The 18,560-nt window shown below is 45.1% G+C and overlaps 1 protein-coding gene across 1 annotated transcript in view; it reads left to right on the top strand.

Moving 5' to 3' along the window:
• Positions 1–18,560, top strand: part of LOXL4 (lysyl oxidase like 4) — an 85,563-nt gene that overhangs the window by 50,047 nt on the left and 16,956 nt on the right. Inside the window, exons 6-12 of the mRNA XM_066601108.1 lie at positions 1,427–1,465; positions 2,737–2,950; positions 7,976–8,159; positions 10,571–10,725; positions 11,203–11,370; positions 13,464–13,626; positions 14,538–14,781. Of these exons, the coding sequence (XP_066457205.1) occupies positions 1,427–1,465; positions 2,737–2,950; positions 7,976–8,159; positions 10,571–10,725; positions 11,203–11,370; positions 13,464–13,626; positions 14,538–14,781 (1,167 nt within the window). The remainder of the gene's footprint in view (positions 1–1,426; positions 1,466–2,736; positions 2,951–7,975; positions 8,160–10,570; positions 10,726–11,202; positions 11,371–13,463; positions 13,627–14,537; positions 14,782–18,560) is intronic.

The raw sequence follows: 18,560 nt of genomic DNA, 5'->3' as shown, positions 1-18,560 counted from the left end.
GTGGGGGGGGGGGGGGGATATTTCTTAAGAATGATGTTTCCAATGCCAGTCTTAAAATGATCCCCACCAGCGCATGAGGTATATATTAGATGTGTCCTGGCATCTAGGTAGGAATCTACTCCAGCCACGAGTACTCCAGACAGCTTCTGGCAAAGATTATACTGAAAGGGGTTTTGCTGGACTCTAATACTGATCACCTATCCTCAGGATAGGTTAGCAATATGTGATCAGTGGAGGTCCATCACTCAGGACCCCCCCTGAACAGCTGATAGAAGAGGCAGCCATAGCCTCCTTAGGAGCAGTCATCTCATTATCATCACTATTAGAATTACAATAAGGTAACACCTATAAATAGATAACACAGGATCAACCATTCACTATAGTTGACACAGCTCACCTCCTCCTCCCTGCACAGGACATTAAGCATGCCCACAACACTCTCCCAATTCCTGCCCATTGTGTCTATAGCCCATGAGGCTGCAGTAAAGCCCATGAAGCTGCAGTAAGCACATCTATAAATGCCATTAACTGCAGCTCAAGGAGATGACCCCCCCCTTTTCCCCATAGTCATGTATAGACAACAGAATAAGACAATTCAAGACAAACAAAATTAATGGGAAATGTTTAACTATCCGGTTTTAATCAGTAAACAAATATAGGTGGTTCATTCACTTTAAAAGTAGCTCATATGCCATACTAGGACGAAATTACGTCATAAAGGGGAAGGGAGGTAGCTGTCTTGGCACGGTTCTCCATAACCTCTTGCTCTGGAAGACTCAGGACTCAGATACCCCCTTTATATGCAAAGTGGGTGCAAATAATGAACACCATACCATGGCCGCTGTAGAGGAAATTTTCGGACTCCTGCAGCTTCCCCTGGAGATTGTAGCTTATCACTGCGGGCTTCATCTGCAGTACCAAATCCTTGCCATCGACCGATCAACAGTGAGTCCTCATTTAGGTAAGTAGGTTGTCCAAATGGGACAAGTCCTTTAAATGGAACCTGTCAGCAGTGTAGACCCTACTAGACTAACTATATGGGCAGAGCACTAAATTCACGCATGTTTCATAAATAACTTAGTTCTTTTTTTCCGTGTGAAGGAATACCTGCATAAAATGACTGCGCATGCGCAGATTATGTGTCCCTTTTGTAAGCAGATCCGTAACGCATGCACTATTCGCACAGACATAGAAGGATCTCAGAACTACCATCTTGGGCTTCTTGCTTCCTCATGGAAGGGACCTAAAACAAGCCAATAGCATTAAGGAGGCAGTGTACTATATAGCAGATGGAGCATCTGTGATCACTGCAGCACATTCACCATAATGAAGGTTACAGATAATAGAGAAGAACTCAAATGTAACAACTGAAGATCTGTAGGAGGAGAAATAAAATTATGACATTGATTCATATCTATTATTACAGGAAACTCTGGAACATGAAGGTCAAGGCCCCAAAATCCAGGTTAGTAGAAACTTGTATCTCATAGTTAGCAGTGAACTAAATAAATATATCAATGTGGACCCTTTTCATCCAAATCTCTGCTGTCAGTGACTGAAAAAATTCTTTATGTTCAAAGTGACCCCCAGTTTTGGTACAAAATTCTGTCCTAGGACCGCAGGGGAGGTTTATTAAAATTTACTAACATAGGTAACCCTTAGGGTTCATTCACACAAGCATATATCAGTCACACTTTCACGCCCGGACGATATATGCTGCCCATCTAATGCATTGGTTCAGATGGGCATATTCCCAGGGTGTAAAAACACCTGGCTAACCAAGATAGCGCATTCGGCCGGGTGCTTTTGTGTCGGCCAGGAAAGATAGTTCAGGAACTATCTTCTGGCGGTAATACGGCGATGGCTCCCATAGACTCCTATGGGAGCCTATGGTAGCTGCCGGAGAAGGGGGGTAGGAGGGAGTTTAGCAGCGTGTCTGCTAAACTTCCAACCCCTTCCCTCCGCCCCTTGCCATCTGTTTGCAAAGGGAGGGGATGGAGAGGGGGCGGGAGCTAGTTGCTAAGCTCCCACCCCACCCCCTCCCATTGCTGGCAGCAGACAAGGGGTGGAGAGGTGGCGGGAGCTTAGCACACTAGCTCCTGTGCCCTTTCCTGCTTCCTTCACTTGCCGAGAGCCAGAGAGATGGCAGAGAGGGGAAGGCAGTTTAGTAGAGTTAAACTGTCTCTCCCCGCCCACTGGCATTCCAAGCTCGGCGTATATGTGCTGGACCCGGGCCATCTGAATGGGCACACAAACAGCAGATTTGTGCTCCCATTCACGCGATTTTCAGTAGCGCTGTGGACATGACACGGCCGTCTGAAATTCGCCGTATTTTCCTTTGACACATAGTATGAACTATGGCATGGATTGCCATTGATTGATCTTAATGGGTTGATGCAGATTCTGACGCAGTTTTTGGTGTAGAATCTGCGCCAAAAAAAAAATGTCTCAATGCGGTCAAAGTTACTTAATACAGATCAATTACTTTTTGCTTGCACTGATATATTGTAACAAGTGAAAGTGCGTGAAAAGACTTTGCCGGTGCGCTTTTAGTATCTGTATACAGGATTGGTTCCATTCACTGGGAACAAGTAGATAGTTTGAAAATGGAAAGTATTTCCTTGTTTTGTTTCTCATTTCCAATCTGCAGTGAAGGCAGTAGGCTATCAACAGGAGACATGTTGTTCTTTTCTACTTTATTCAACTAATCAATCATAGCTACTGCCAATCTTTTAGGTTAAAGATGCTAAGTCAGAAGAAAATGTTCTGGATTCACAAAGTCAGCTGCTCAGGAACAGAACCTCATCTAGCGAACTGCAAAGTCCAGGTTTCTCCAAAGGCACTTAAGCCTGCGTGCCCGAATGGGATGCACGCTGTAGTGAAATGTGTGGCCGCACCAAACTCTGGAACTGGAAAGACAAATAATTTCAAGAAGGCATTTAAGACGATGGTAGGTGCATTATCTGTAATGAAGCTTTCATAAATCATCATTTTACAGTCTAATCCTGCATATCAGATTCAGAAAGTTACAGCCTCCCTGATTCCAGCTTCTACAGCACTATCTACTAGTAGTAGTACTGATATGTTTTACTATGATCCAGAGTGAAGCTTGGCTTTAAATTGGCTTTGTCACGTCTCCTTTCTGACGGCAGCATAGGACGGAGCGGGAGGCTCCAGGATATAGTTTCCTATGATTTGCTCCAGTATTTTCATTCAATACGTTGTGCAACTGCTGTCAGGACTTATAGAGAAAGCCTGTGAGTCCTGCTACTCCGCCCACTCATAGAGAAAGCCTGTGAGTCCTGCTTCCTTCACCCACTCATAGAGAAAGCCTGTGAGTCCTGCTTCGCCGCCCACTCATAGAGAAAGCCTGTCCTGCTTCGCCGCCCACTCATAGAGAAAGTCGGTGAGTCCTGCTTCCCTGAACAACTCATAGAGAAAGCCTGTGAGTCCTGCTTCCTCCACCCACTCATAGAGAAAACCTGTGAGTCCTGCTTCCTTCACCCACTCATAGAGAAAGCCTGGGAGTCCTGCTTTCCTCTACCCACTCATAGAGAAAGCCTGTGAGTCCTGCTTTCCTCTACCCACTCATAGAGAAAGCCTGTGAGTCCTGCTTCCTTCACCCACTCATAAGGAAAGCCTGTGAGTCCTGCTTTCCTCTACCCACTCATAGATAAAGCCTGTGAGTCCTGCTTCCTCCACCCACTCATAGAGAAAGCCTGTGAGTCCTGCTTCACCTGACCACTGATAGAGAAAGCCTGTTATCCCTGCCTCCCTGCCCACACATAGAGAAAGCCTGTGAGTCCTACTTCCCTCGCTAAATCATTGAGAAAGCCTGTGAGTCCTTTTCCCGCTGCCCATTCATAGAGAATGCCTGTGAGTCCTGCTTTCCTCGCCCACTTGCCCTGCCCATACACAGTAATTGACAGATTTTGTTGTATTAGCTTGCATATAGGGACAGCTGTCAATCAAGCAGGACTCACAGGCTTTCTCATATAAGTAAGTAGAGGAAGCAAGACTTGCAGGCCTTCTCTGTGAATAGATAGGGGAAGTAGAACCCATAGGTTTCTCTATGAGTGGGGAGAGGATTCAGGACTAACGGGCTTTCTCTATGAGTGGGTGGAGGAAGCAGGACTCACAGGCTTTCTCTATGAGTTGGTGGGGAAAGCAGGACTCACAGGCTTTTTCTATGAGTGGGTGGAGGAAGCAGGACTCACAGGCTTCCTCTATGAGTGGGTGGAGGAAGCAGGACTCACAGGCTTTCTCTATGAATCGGTTGGAAAGCAGGACTCAGATACTTTCTCTATGAGTGGGTGGGGGAGCAGGACTCACAGGCTTTCTCTATGAGTGGGTGGAGGAAGCAGAATTCACAGGCCTTCTCTATTAGTGGGTGGAAGAAGCAGGACTCACATTCTTTCTCTATGAGTAGGTGGAGGAAGCAGGACTCACAGGCTTTCATATGAGTGGGTCAGGAAGCAGGACTCACAGGCTTTCTCTATGAGTGGGTGAAAGAAGCAGAACTTACAGGCTTTCTCTATAAGTGGGTGGGGAAGCAGGACTCACAGGCCTTGCCTATTAGTGGGCAGGGAAGCAGGACTCACAGGCTTTCTCTATGAGTGGGTGGGGGAAGTAGGATTCACAGGCTTTCTCTATGAGTGGGTCAGAAAGCAGGACTCACAGGCTTTCTCTATGAGTGGGTGGAAGAAGCAGGACTCACAGGCTTTCTCTATGAGTGGGTGGGGGAAGCAGGACTCACAGGCTTTCTCTATTAGTGGATGGGGAAGCAGGACTCACAGGCTTTCTCTATGAGTGGGTGGGGAAGCAGGACTCACAGGCTTTCTCTATGAGTGGGCGGGGGAAGCAGGACTCATATTCTTTATGAGTAGGTGGAGGAAGCAGGACTCACAGGCTTTCTCTATGAGTTGGTCAGGAAGCAGGACTCACAGGCTTTCTCTATGAGTGGGTGGGGGAAGCAGGACTCACAGGCTTTCTCTATGAGTTGGTCAGGAAGCAGGACTCACATTCTTATCTATGAGTAGGTGGAGGAAGCAGGACTCACAGGCTTTCATATGAGTGGGTCAGGAAGCAGGACTCACAGGCTTTCTCTATGAGTGGGTGAAAGAAGCAGGACTCACAGGCTTTCCCTATGAGTGGGTGGGGAAGCAGGACTCACAGGCTTTCTCTATGAGTGGGTGGGGGAAGCAGGACTCACAGGCTTTCTCTATGAGTGGGTGAGGAAAGTAGGACTCACAGGCTTTCTTTATGAGTGGGTCAGGAAGCAGGACTCACAGGCTTACTCCATGAGTGGGTGGAAGGCTTTCATATGAGTGGGTCAGGAAGCAGGACTCACAGGCTTTCTCTATGAGTGGGTGAAAGAAGCAGGACTCACAGGCTTTCCCTATGAGTGGGTGGGGAAGCAGGACTCACAGGCTTTCTCTATGAGTGGGTGGGGGAAGCAGGACTCACAGGCTTTCTCTATGAGTGGGTGAGGAAAGTAGGACTCACAGGCTTTCTTTATGAGTGGGTCAGGAAGCAGGACTCACAGGCTTACTCCATGAGTGGGTGGAAGAAGCAGGACTCACAGGCTTTCTCTATGAGTGCGTGGGGTAAGCAGGACTCACAGGCTTTCTCTATTAGTGGGCGGGGAAGCAGGACTCACATTCGTTCTCTATGAGTAGGTGGGAGAAGCAGGACTCACAGACTTTCTCTATGAGTGGGTTAGGAAGCAGGACTCATAGGCTTTCTCTATGAGTGGGTGGAAGAAGCAGGACTCACAGGCTTTCTCTATTAGTGGGCGGGGAAGCAGGGCTCACAGGCTTTCTCTATGAGTGGGTGGGGGAAGCAGGACTCACAGGCTTTCTCTATGAGTGGGTGGGGGAAGCAGGACTCACAGGCTTTCTCTATGAGTGGGTGGGGTAGGCAGGACTCACAGGCTTTCTCTAATAGTGGGTGGGGAAACAGGACTCACAGGGTTTCTCTATGAGTGGGTGGGGAAGCAGGACTCACAGGCTTTCTCTAAGAGTGGGTGGAGCAAGCAGGACTCATAGGCTTTCTCTATAGGTGGGTGGGGGAAGCAGGACTCATAGGCTTTCTCTATGAGTGGTGGAAAGCAGAACTCAAGTTTTTTTCAATAAGTCCTTGTAGCCATTACACTGCTTTTTTTATACATGAAATACTAAATGAAATCATAGAAAGCTTTATATCCATGTAGACATATCCCCGAGCTCAGCGTCTTTCTCTCTGCCTTTTGCTACCCTCAGATCAAGACCTGACAGATCCTCTTGTCAAAAAAAACGTTTCCTCCCCTAGAAGTTGTCAGAATTGAATAAAACTTTCTCTGTGTGATTGTAACTTTGATATAAGTAAGGCCGGCTGCACACAAACGGGTTGGATTCTGCATGCGGGAGCCTGCAACAGAATCCGACCTTGTGCCCGGCTGGTGTCTGCGCGTATCTGTGATTTTGTCTTTTCTTCTGTACTGTGGATAGTCCACACAGCTCGCCGTCAGACATGCACAGTACATATTTTTTTTAAGCTCCTTCTTTTCCTGTATCATTGCCTTGCGATGACACGAAATCTGTGATCTTGATATTGCGGAAGGACCGCAGGTCAAACGACTTCCATTGACTTCAATGGAAGCTGTCTGCGCCAAATCCGTGCAAAAATAGAGCATACTGCGAGCGGAAAATTGTTGTCGTTGTCCACTCGTGTGAGCGGACATGTGGGTGCTCTGTTGATTTGAATTGGCGCGAAATGCCGTGGATTGTCCGCGCGGGAGATGATCGCAAATTCTGCAATTTAAACCCGGTCGTGTGCAGGGTGCTTAAGTGATTACAATACGTTATCAGAGCAAAATGGTCATGTATTGTGTTGTACCGCCTCTAGGATGGATACAAGATGTGATACGGGTGGCCATGGAGGCTCTAGTACCCTGTTGTACCGCCTCTAGGATGGATACAAGATGTGATACGGGCGGCATGGAGGCTCTAGCACCCTGTTGTACCACCTGTAGCTTGGATACAAGATGTGATACGGGCGGGCATGGAGGTTCTGGTACCCTGTTGTACCACCTGTAGCTTGGATACAAGATGTTATACAGGCAGGCACGGAGGCATACAGATTCCGTATGATATCCTGCCGCATATCGTTCCACATTTTCTGTAACTAACCCTCTAGATCATGCAAACTTGCAGGCTGTCAAAATTGGTGTCCCAAGTAGTCCACGAACACAGCCATCGTCAGTGCTGAAACTAAACCTGAATTTGTAGCCGAAGACAACCTGGTTCCACCCCATAGCCATCCAGTTTTATCGTTCATGACACCATTGCAAATGGGGACGACAGTTGGTATCAAAGGCAATACATGATGTGGGCACAGTGAGTCCTTCAGCCAAGAGCCTAGAAATGGTTCCGACAAATACAGAGGCCTGTAGCGATGGTGCCATCCGCCTCTGGACGATGTACCATGAAACAGTTGGAGCTCCTTGTGCTTGTCAGATGATCCTCTCTATTGGTAGTCTGGCAAGGGTTTCCAGAGCCCAGTCACCTTCTGTGTGTGCCCTCACGCATCCACTGATCCTAACACTTCCTAACAGTCAGAACGGCCAGGTGGCGGCAATTCTTCGATACGACTATCCAGCTTCTCACATTGCAATATGCGCCCCTCTGAGACTCTGGTTAACAGGGTGACATCTCTTCTCTGCGTCGTAGAGGCGTCTAGTGGTCAACAAGTAGAAGAAGAGGTCACTACACACAAGGAGCCTCCGAGATCCTTTTTATAGGGAGGACCACTTTTAGGGCCTCAGGTGGCAAGACCATTCATCTAATCACACCCCAACTCTAATCCATTGCCCGAGATGTAACTGCATGCCCAGCTTTGTAGAAAATATGACAACTCCTTCTAGGGGCGGTATTTTTTTTTGACAAAGAGTGTATCTACTGTACGTTTTCACAAGTCTTGATCTACTTGTCTTTAGGAGCCCCTTGTGAGGTTGAGGTCCGGACCTCACTCTGGTGAGGGCAGAGTAGAGGTGTTAAGAAATGGCAAATGGGGAACGGTATGTGACGATAAGTGGAATCTACAGTCGGCAAGCGTCGTGTGTCGGGAGCTCGGCTACGGATCGGCAAAAGAGGCCATTTTAGGAGCCCAGTTGGGACAAGGTAAGAATGTAATTTGACCATAATTATAATATCACTTATTAACTTACTCCCAATGAAACTTTATTAACCCGGCCTGCTCCGTGGTAATGAATTAGTAGTAAAACTTTTATGATACTCTAATTACAATAGTAACATCAGACGTGTTACAGCAGCCCGGTAATTATACAGTAAGCAGTAAACTATTAGACTTGGCAGCGAATGCGAGAAGTAGAAATATCGGTGTTTGTTAAATGGCTCTATGCAAATGCTTCTGAAAAAAAAAAAACTATCGCCAATAAGACTTATTTCTTCGGCGCAGTTTCCTTGAGAAAGTGGTTTTTAATCAAATCACATTTCAACCATTAATTTTTTTCTCTCTACTTGGAAATGTTTTCCATGCACACGGCTTTTATCTTCACAGAGTGTTTATTATCTGTTTTGTAGCTGCCATTTTTCCTCGTTATCCCTGTGTTACAAGAAAGGCTTGCAATTTATTTGTGCCGGGGGTGAATTAGAAATAGCAGCAAATTATTCAATAGAACGTATCAACTTTATTTTTGTCATGAAGGAGGCTGCAATAAAACATACTTTGCTGGGTAGTCTTTAATAGAGTGGCTGTAGTGACAGGGTGCGTGCCGATGTACCACATCCTTCTGCTCCTCCAATACCTGGGGACATGCATATTTCCAGTGACAGATCCACAGGTTGAAGTCCCTGGAGTCACTGATTGGCGACAGATGTGCCGTTTGAGGATGTCAGGCATAGCAAGATGCATAGATAGGGACAGGCATATCATTTGTACATAATGGAACCACTGCCACCCTAGAAGCAGCCATCAGCTTCTATCAGACTGCGTGGAAGCTAATGAATTTCATGGCTCACAATTACACGTGGAGCATTAGGCCATATTTGGACAGGAGTATGTTCGTGGCGCCAAAAAATCTGAAGCGCAACAAGAATCAGACAGCACATGGACATTCATCCATGTGCTGTCTGATATTCACGGACCCTGCACATTGAATGTGATTTTCTTCTCCATTTTTACATGCCACTCGGTGATGACCTTTGGTCCATGTGAAATAACATTCGCATAAACAACCTGTCACTCCCTGCTGCACATGCACGTTGGGTGTCTGCGTATTTGAGCCTATTCCGTATATGTCAGGTGTTGGCCATCTTTGACAGCCAATACACACCCACTATAGCTGCGATCAGAGATAACACCGATCGTAGCTGCTAACTCTTTAAATGCCATTGCCATTTCGGATGTTTGGGTGTCATAGCAGCCCAGGGACTTCTGAGGGCCCACAGAACTGCCATGAATGATTGCCCATTAAGTCATGCCTCCAGCATGTCTTCATAGATTGCCAGTCAGAATACATTAGAATGCAACACTATAGTATTGATATAGCAATAGTAATATAGTAATACTAACGCAAGTTCAAGTCCCCTATAAGAACCAAGGAAGAATGTAAAAATAAGTCAAATAATGATTTTTTTAATTATTATAAAAAATAAATATTGCAAGTTTAAAAGAACAAAAGTTTTTTTCCAGTCGTCACATAAAAAAAAAATATGTAAAAGTAGTATCACTGCATCTGTAAAAGTCCAAATTATTAAAATATCACATTAATAATCCAGCTCAGTCAGTGCTGTCAGAAAAAACATATACACAGTGCCAGAATTGCGCTTTTTTTTGGACTCCCTATCTCCAAAAAGCAACTGAATAACAAATTTTTACTGCACTGTGAATGCCATAAAAGCAAACACACTTACTCCAAAATGGCATAATTGCAGGTTTTGTTCCATTTTGCCCACTTAGAATTTTTTAAAGTTTTCCAATACATTATATGGTACTTTAAATGGTTCTATTGAAAAATACAAATCATCCCGCGAAAAACAAACCCTCGTGTAGCTATGTTATCGGAAAAATGGAAAAACTTCTGAAGGGCTAAGGAGCTGTCAAATAAGCGACCCATAGAGGTATCAATGGGCCGAACTAGTTGCCAAGAAAACCAAACATAGCCAAGAGCAACGATAAACAACGGCAAGGTACAATAACACTCCACCTCATCAGTTATGACATCATGGCTTATATCGATTTAGAACAGTGGGGGTCATTTCTGCCTGTTTAGGACAATACTTAAAGTAAAATTACTCAAATTAAAACTCTGAATTTTGCTTGCAGTACCATTTCTGACCAGATGGTGTACAGTTAGGTAGAAACATGCACAATACTCCACCAAGTGGTAGAAATAGTTACTGCAGAAATATAGTAATTTTTCCTGCTTTGCTTCTGCAAAACACAATTTTATCAGAAGGCATGAATAATTATTGTAGCAGGACAGCAGTTACATGTTTGGGGCCTGCGCTCTCTTTGATCCTGGATAGTCTTTATCCTTTACTAGACACAGTAGGTTCTTGTGTTTCAGGGTTAGGTCCCATACACATGAATGAGGTGCTCTGCACTGGTCGGGAAAAGTCCATTACGGAATGCAAGTTCAAAGAAGCGAGTATAGCTGGCTGCCAACATGAAGAAGATGTGGGTGTGAGGTGCAACGTTGCTCAGATGGGATATGGCGAGCAGGTAAGTGTTGGTCATGCTGCATTCATAGCACAGTGTATACATTCATAGCTACTATGTGTGTATATGTATATATATGAAGTATATACTGGAAAATGTGGAAATGCCAAAAAATGCAAGATTCTTTAATAAATGGTGGTTAGATATGGTAGCTGCAGCCAATGGACAGAGCTGCATTCACAATTCAACATGCTTCCATTTCTATTGAGGTCTTTGGAGGTTACAGAAAATGCCTTTCAAGCAGTGCTGATTGATTAAATTTGGCATTTTTTGGATATATTTGAGGCTGCCATCAGTAGCATTTGTTGGGATCTTGAACCTTGACAGAGATTTTAATTATGTATGTGATGTTCTACTAAGAAAACGCAATCATCCCGTCACACCCTAGACCCAAAGCGTAATTTGAAAAGTCTACTGCCACCATGATATCATCGCCTGTAATAAGGAAAAGGTGCATACTTCCCAATATCATTATTTCAGATACGTCTGGTAGGAGGAAGAACACCTGAGGAAGGTAAAGTGGAGGTCCAGATGGTTGTCAAAGGTGTAAAGAAATGGGGAGCCGTATGTGGAGAACTGTGGGGTATCAATGAAGCCATGGTCGTGTGCCGGCAGCTAGGCTTGGGATTTGCCAACCATGCCATACAAGTAAGGAACCAATAAAACTTGGAGCATGAAAAGTAGAAAAAACGTTGTCATTCTTTTTACAAAACCCCATGATGATATTTTACTCACAAAATTTTAAGACTCTCATTTGTGGATTTTATATCAGATGGATTTAAGGGTGTATGCGCCATAGAAACCACACAGATGCTATCATGGGCTTCTGAAGATAAGAAGCCCATTCCTTGTTAGCTCCATTTTAATGGGTTGTGAGAACCTGAAAATAGGTACTGCAGAGTTAGCAAAAATATTTGGAAATGTGCTCATGAAAATGGGTGGAGACACTAGAACTTCCTGTTGTGAGTCGTTTAGAGTGTGGTGGTGTCAGGCTGCTGCCGAAAGGGAACACATTTTTATCTTTGCACCCACCATTCTCTATGTGCGCCACAAAATAGACGATTTATAAAGCGGTTTTGAGTGGTCGTCTCAAAGAGGCTTCACTGCCTATTGTTAAAGATTCTCATGATTTTAATAGAAGCCTTTGCCAAAAATATACACAATTGTCAGGATCAGTGGACGTAGATCCACTGTGCCATGCACTGCTTGACTTAGGGTCAAATCTAGAGGTGACACCTGAAGTACTCTAGTCTTTACACTTTACCTCTACCATTCAGGATGTGGGCTTCATTGCGGGTTCCTGAAGCTGTTAGTCTGGAAGTGGTCCTAGATATATGGCAGCTGACACTACTGTAGACCAAGGAGCGGTGCCTGAGGGTGTGAACAGGAGTAGTCAGACAGTCCAGGTCAGGAAAATTACAGTAGCACAACTTCAGAACATGGAATAAGCCAGAGGTCAGGAGATGAAGAATAGGTTCAGCACGGTATAATAAGCCAGAGGTCAGGAAATGAAGAAAAGGTTCAGCATGGCCAGAGGTCGGGACAGGCAGCAGACAGAAGTGTAGTCAGTACAACCATCCAGGGTTGGTGGTGGAGACAGCAATGCAGTCGGGAATAGCCGAAGTCAGGAACCAGAGAATCAGAACACACTAGATTAGCACTTTAAGCAGAACCAAAAGCCTACAAACTCCAACATCATCCATAGGGGAAGGATGCCACATGATTGGCAAGGGAAAAATTTGTAGAATGCTCACTGGCCCTTTAACAGTGCAATCATATGAACACGCGCTCAGGGCCGCTGTCAGAGGATGAGCAGATGCTGTTAGAAAGCTTCCGCTAGGAAAAGGAGCATGGCACATTCCGCGGTTGCCAGGAGAGAGACAATCTGGTGGCTCGGAAAGCAGAGTGTATCATAAATGTTGCTTAGTCTGTTGAAAAGGAATCCATCCTAACCATGGAAGAATAGCCTTCCCTCTGATTCATAAACATTGGGTGTTAATCTTCTTTTATTGTTGAATGATGTGTGATGGGCTGGTTAAGGTTGATCTATCTGTGAAAGTATGTTCTCCATCCTAGCATGGTGGCAATGTAGTAAAAGATTCAAATAACCAGTCCCGGGTTAATGGGGGAACTATCTCTAGCAGTTACTCGGGGGTGAGGTCTGGACCGCCCAGGAGGAGCATTAAGTGAAGTAAATGAAAAGAGTGTGCCAAGTGCAAGTGTGTGTCACAGAAGTAATTACATTTGCCAGAAGCTGTAGGTACAAGAAGTTGGTGAGTGATCTGGTGGAGGTTGAAGAGTACAACGGACCAGTGGCCCTATAATCTTTCAGGTCAAGTGAGAGAGAGAGTGTGTTTCCCGCCTGTGTTAAGTGAGAAACCCCTACTTTGAAGAGTACAACTGTGTTAGTTGTTGTTGAGAGGACCAAGCCATCCTCTTTTGCCTCGTTTTTTGGACTTGATCCCCTGTAGGCTGTAAGGCTGTTTATATGCAACTGTGGTACCTCTGGACACAGTAACGTTTTGGGAACTGCACCATCTTGTCCCATTTCCTAATTAAATACTTCAAAGTTTACTCTACCTGTGGATCAAGAGACAAATAACACTGGAAGCTACACTCCAAAACATCTACCATTAAGAACATATGACGCCATTGTATTTCCTACCGGTTTTGTAGATATAAAACATTGATACTTGAGTAGGCGAATATAGGATGAGATTGTTCTCTTCTTATCACACTAGGAGACATGGTACTGGCAAGGAACAACTGGTGCCGAGGACGTTGTGATGAGCGGTGTGCGCTGCTCTGGCACAGAATTGTCTGTTCAGCTGTGCCGCCACCATAGTGTAGTACACTGTCCTCGAGGAGGGGGGCGCCGAGCCGCTGGAGTCACTTGTACAGAAAGTAAGTTCAATAAATGGTCTTAACAAACACTGGGATGGAGTGGATGATGTATTAATCTTTGAAGTTCTCCCATATGGGTAAACAGTAGCAATGGTGTTGCTAGTACCTGGCACCAGGGGCACATGTTCCTGGTCTCATAGCTCTAACTATCATCATATTCTATTGTTTCTGCCTTCTTCTTTCACTAGTATCCCATGTTGCCCTGGGTCTACCAACATCCTTGCATTAAAAATGGTAGAGGGTATCTTAGGGTATCTTAGAATATCCTTAAGTGTTTACACTTCTGGTTTGGTCGTGAGAATCAAAAAATCCCAACCTAAGACATGCCCCTATATGCTTATTATCCATTCAGAGTAGCTCCACACCCTTCTAGGTCATTTTAAAGGCAGATGTCTAAAGTAGAGAACCCCTTTAAATACTGTCAGTTCATTTTTGACTTTTCACCCTATCAGTTATGATTCTCCCAAGTTTTCTGTTTGCTTTATCTCATTCGTGATGGTCTCACCTCTGAGACCTACTGATCCAGAGATTGTGGGTCTCATGTCCCCCTCTCCTTCACACTGTGGGCTCACTGCACTCTCCACAGTGAGGAGGAAATTGAATGAAGCAGTGGTCAAGCATGTGTGGGACTGCCGGAGATAGCCAAGTGCTTGTACTTGCTATTTCCATCAGCCCCATTGAAATGAATAGAGCGGCAGCATGCATGTGTGGCCACCATTCCAGTCATTCTCTACATCACTGAAAGTGGGTGCAATGAGCCCGCGATGAGGAGAAGAGGGGGTCACTTGACCCTAGTTCTCGGGATTGGTGAGACTCCCATCTATCCAGATCACAACACAACAACTCAATATAGTAGATGTAACTAAAGAGGTAGCTGAAATGTAAAGTAACTGTATGTAATGTCCTATTAGATGCACCTGACCTCATCTTGAATGCACAGTTGGTTCAGGAGTCCGCCTACCTCGAAGACCGACCTCTGAGTGCGCTGGAGTGCGCTCACGAGGAAGAATGCTTGTCCAAGTCTGCAGATATCATGCAATGGCCCTATGGACACCGAAGACTTCTACGTTTCACATCTCAAATACACAACAATGGGAGGGCGGATTTCACTCCTCGAAATGGGAGACACACCTGGATATGGCACGAGTGTCACAGGTAATAGTGCAAACCACTAGTGATCTCATTAAAGAGAGCCAATTGTTTATCTGTCCTTCATACTTTCTAGCACTTTTGAGATCAAGAATAGCGCAGCATGTAGAGTTATTCTTGCTGTCACCTGATTCAAGACCTCAATGGAACAAGCGGAAGCCATGATGCCAGTGTGAACACAAATTAAGTGGTGGACGTTTTGCCAGTAGGAGAAAGAAATTTAGGAATAGCAACTGCGAAGAGATTGCATTTAATATAAGCAAACCTGTAAATGTGCTTTATTTTTCGTTAGTTGCTTCCTCACTGCCCTGCCAGACCCCGCCGATACAGCGATCACATGGGACTCCTGTCAATCTGCTGTGATCTGTGGGGGAATCTGGCAGCAAGTGTTCTATTCCCCTGCAGCGCCACCACAGGGGAAATTAAGCAGTACACAGTGCCAAGCAAAATTAATGTGGTCTCTGTGTAACATATGGATATGCCAGGTCCTCCAGAGGGAGAAATACTTTTTCTAGTCGTTCTCTGTTCTGGCTAATACCTAAGGACCCTGAACGTGGGATCCCGGTCTAAGATGGTATTAGAAATGGGTTTTCTAAACGACATAAAACTTTTAAAATTTGCAAAGAATATAGAAAACTTCCTTTAAGGGTGGATTCACGCTTAGACGGGTGAGTGCGATTTTTCACCATTTGGTGTTAATTTTGCTGGGGATAAGCAGCAGATTTCACCCCTCCTATATTTTGGCTGAAAACCATTATTACTTACAGAGGTTGCTGCTCTGCTTTTCAAATCTCTCTGAATGTCCCAGTGTGTTACAGTCACTTACAATTGACTTGCAGGAATGCTGCCTTCCAATAGGTGGCGCTGCAGAGTTATTGTTCCATCTTTCTTATTTGCATATTACCCAGAGGAGCATGAATGGCCCTATAAGGCCTCATGCCCACGGCTGTGACGGACTCCGCCAGGGGAATATCGCAGCGGAGTCCACCACGGCACCCCCCCATACTCACCACTCCGGATCCACTGTATGCTTCCTACCTGGTGGGCCGGCGCGCAAGCAGAGTACAGCGTGTAACTCACCGGCAGTGTGGAATGACGTGGCCAGCGGTGGGCGGTGACACATATTCATACTTCTGCTGTGCTACAATGGAAGACAGCCGCGTGTATTCCCGCGGCAAATAGAGCATGCCACGGTTTCTTTCATGCTGCAGGATTCCGCAGCGTGAACATTGAGCTTTTAGGTCCAATAGAACCTAATAGCTGCGGGACAACGCTGTGGATTTCCACCGCATAAAACGCAGCAGAAATCCGTCCGTAGGCATTAGCCCTAAGTCTCCTCACTCACTCACCTTCTAGCTGCTCTCGCTAAGGAGAAAAGATAGCGTTCTTAACGCATGTCATAGGCCTCTCGTTATCCAAGCCAGAAACCTACTGCACACTGATGAGGGGCAAACACCCCGAAACAGCTGTCTGTGTATGGATTCTGGCTTAGCTTTCAATTCCCAGTCATTGTTACAAGGTGTGTATAAAGAGTCTAACATTGATTTGCAGGAATGCTGCCTTCTAATAGGTGGTGCTGTAGAGGTATTGTTCTATCTCTCTTATTTACAATCATTCGCTAAACTCATTTCTTTGTATCTGCTATTTGGGATTCTGGTAACCTGGCTGACACCACCCATGGGAGCTCCACTGGTTCCCTCATAGAGTTCCCATTAAAGATACAATTATATGTTGCGCTACTGCATACGATTCTGCAATTACTCACTCACATGACGTTTTGCTATGGGTCTTGAATCAAATGCTGTGTGTTTACATTTGGCAATTCTTCAATCTTGCAATGAAAATTTGTAGGCTCCATGCAGATTAGCAGTCATGAAAGTGGTCGCCTGCTAGTATTTACCTGTTGAAAGAATTGTAAGCGCCAATCTAAATTAGGCACATTAGGACATAATTACTTCAACTAGTGTTTCATACCCCGGTCTATGTAAGGTTTAAACCGGTGATGTGGATTTAGGTGTTGGAATATTCCGCACCTTTTTACGGACTATTTCAAAACCTGTGAAAGTGCCCTTACATGGCCTGAGAACAAGGCAGAAGAGTGTTCAGGCGGGCGTACTTTTGCCAGGTTATCAGGCGATGTAAAGAGTCATTTAGACAATGTAAACTCAAACCAGGTAGTTTCAAGACGCGCAAATGTATTCACAGTAGAGATGAGCGAGTATACTCGCTAAGGCTAACTACTCGAGCGAGTAGTGCCTTAGCCGAGTATCTCCCCGCTCGTCTCTAAAGATTCGGCTGCCGGCGCGGGTGACAGGTGAGTTGCGGGAGTGAGCAGGGGAGAGCAGGGGGGAGAGAGGGAGAGAGGGATCTCCCCTCCGTTCCTCCCCACTCTCCCCCGCTGCTCCCCGCCGGCAGCCGAATCTTTAGAGACGAGCAGGGAGATACTCTGCTAAGGCACTACTCGCTCGAGTAGTTAGCCTTAGCGAGTATACTTGCTCATCTCTAGTTCACAGTGGATAACAATCTTAAGAACAATATTTTGTTATGCACCTTCCTCGCTGCGCTCAATTCGACTCATTCAGAGCCAACAAATAGTTATTTTTGACGGTGACAGATGAAATAATAGCGGTTGGGTTTTTATTGTTGTTCTATTTTTTGTTTTGTTGATTTTTTAAATAAAATGACGAAAAAACGCCCCAAAAACTCAAAGAAAAAAAAAAACAAAAGAAATAAAAATGTAATCCGCACAATAATCATATTAACTCCTTGTAGATTTAACTGCAGCCCTTCAAAAAACTGGCATGCATGCCTCGTAGCACATTTATTATGTGTTTTAGATGAGTTTTGACTTTATGCACCCAGTCCGCTTGTGGAACATTCATATCCTCAAACCAAAGTAAAGCAGAGTTGGATTTAAAACAAAGCGTGTTGACTTGTTGGAAGTATGGCCGGCCATTCCGAGAGTATTACTACATTGTGAGCAACACATTATTGTCTACAATGTCAGGGTACAACTCTGGTTTCATGGTTCTTGTCCCTACAGTCAATGGACTGAGACCATGCCATGTAAAACATCCCCAGACCATAACGGAACAACACGCTGAAGCAATAAGTGGTCCCCAGGCCTCCGCACCCAGGTACAGCCATCTGATGTGAAGATGGAGTAATGTGATTCAGTACACAATAGAACATTCTTCCATTGCTCAACTGTCCAATGACGATGCTCCTTGCACCAATGTAGATGGGCCAGTGCATGAGCGTACGTATAGGGTGGTCGGACCTGGGACCAGGAGCCCTAGGGGGCCAATACAGTCTCTCTTCCCCATATTGCTAACCGATACTATCAATAAAGCTTCATAGTTGGGGGCCCAACAGCTTCAAGTTACGCCTCTTGCGCTTTGGGATGGTCAGCTTGTATGCAACAGCATGACCCATATATAATAGCATGCGGTTCCCATCACAACTATGGCTCATACCTCCAACGGTCTTATGTAGCATGGCTAAGAACATGTGACATGCTAACAAGACACAATCCATTTTACTGATAGGGTTGTACAAATACTTTGGATAGGATAGTCTATACAGACTCCAGTGGGGTACTAGACAAAGTTGACATGTAAATGATAAAGGGAGTATAGGGCCTTTTTTTTTTTTTTTTTTTTTTTTAACTAAGAATCAACTTTTCCATAAAAAAATGGAAAACCACACAACTTGGTAAAATTTTCCTCAACAAATTGATTACAAGTGAATTTCTCATCCCCCGTGTCCGTCATATCTGCGCAGTC

Source organism: Eleutherodactylus coqui, chromosome 4 (assembly GCF_035609145.1).
Source record: "Eleutherodactylus coqui strain aEleCoq1 chromosome 4, aEleCoq1.hap1, whole genome shotgun sequence".
Taxonomy (NCBI): domain Eukaryota; kingdom Metazoa; phylum Chordata; class Amphibia; order Anura; family Eleutherodactylidae; genus Eleutherodactylus; species Eleutherodactylus coqui.
Note: the sequence above shows the minus strand (reverse complement) of the source record. Positions and strands in the feature narration are given on the sequence as shown.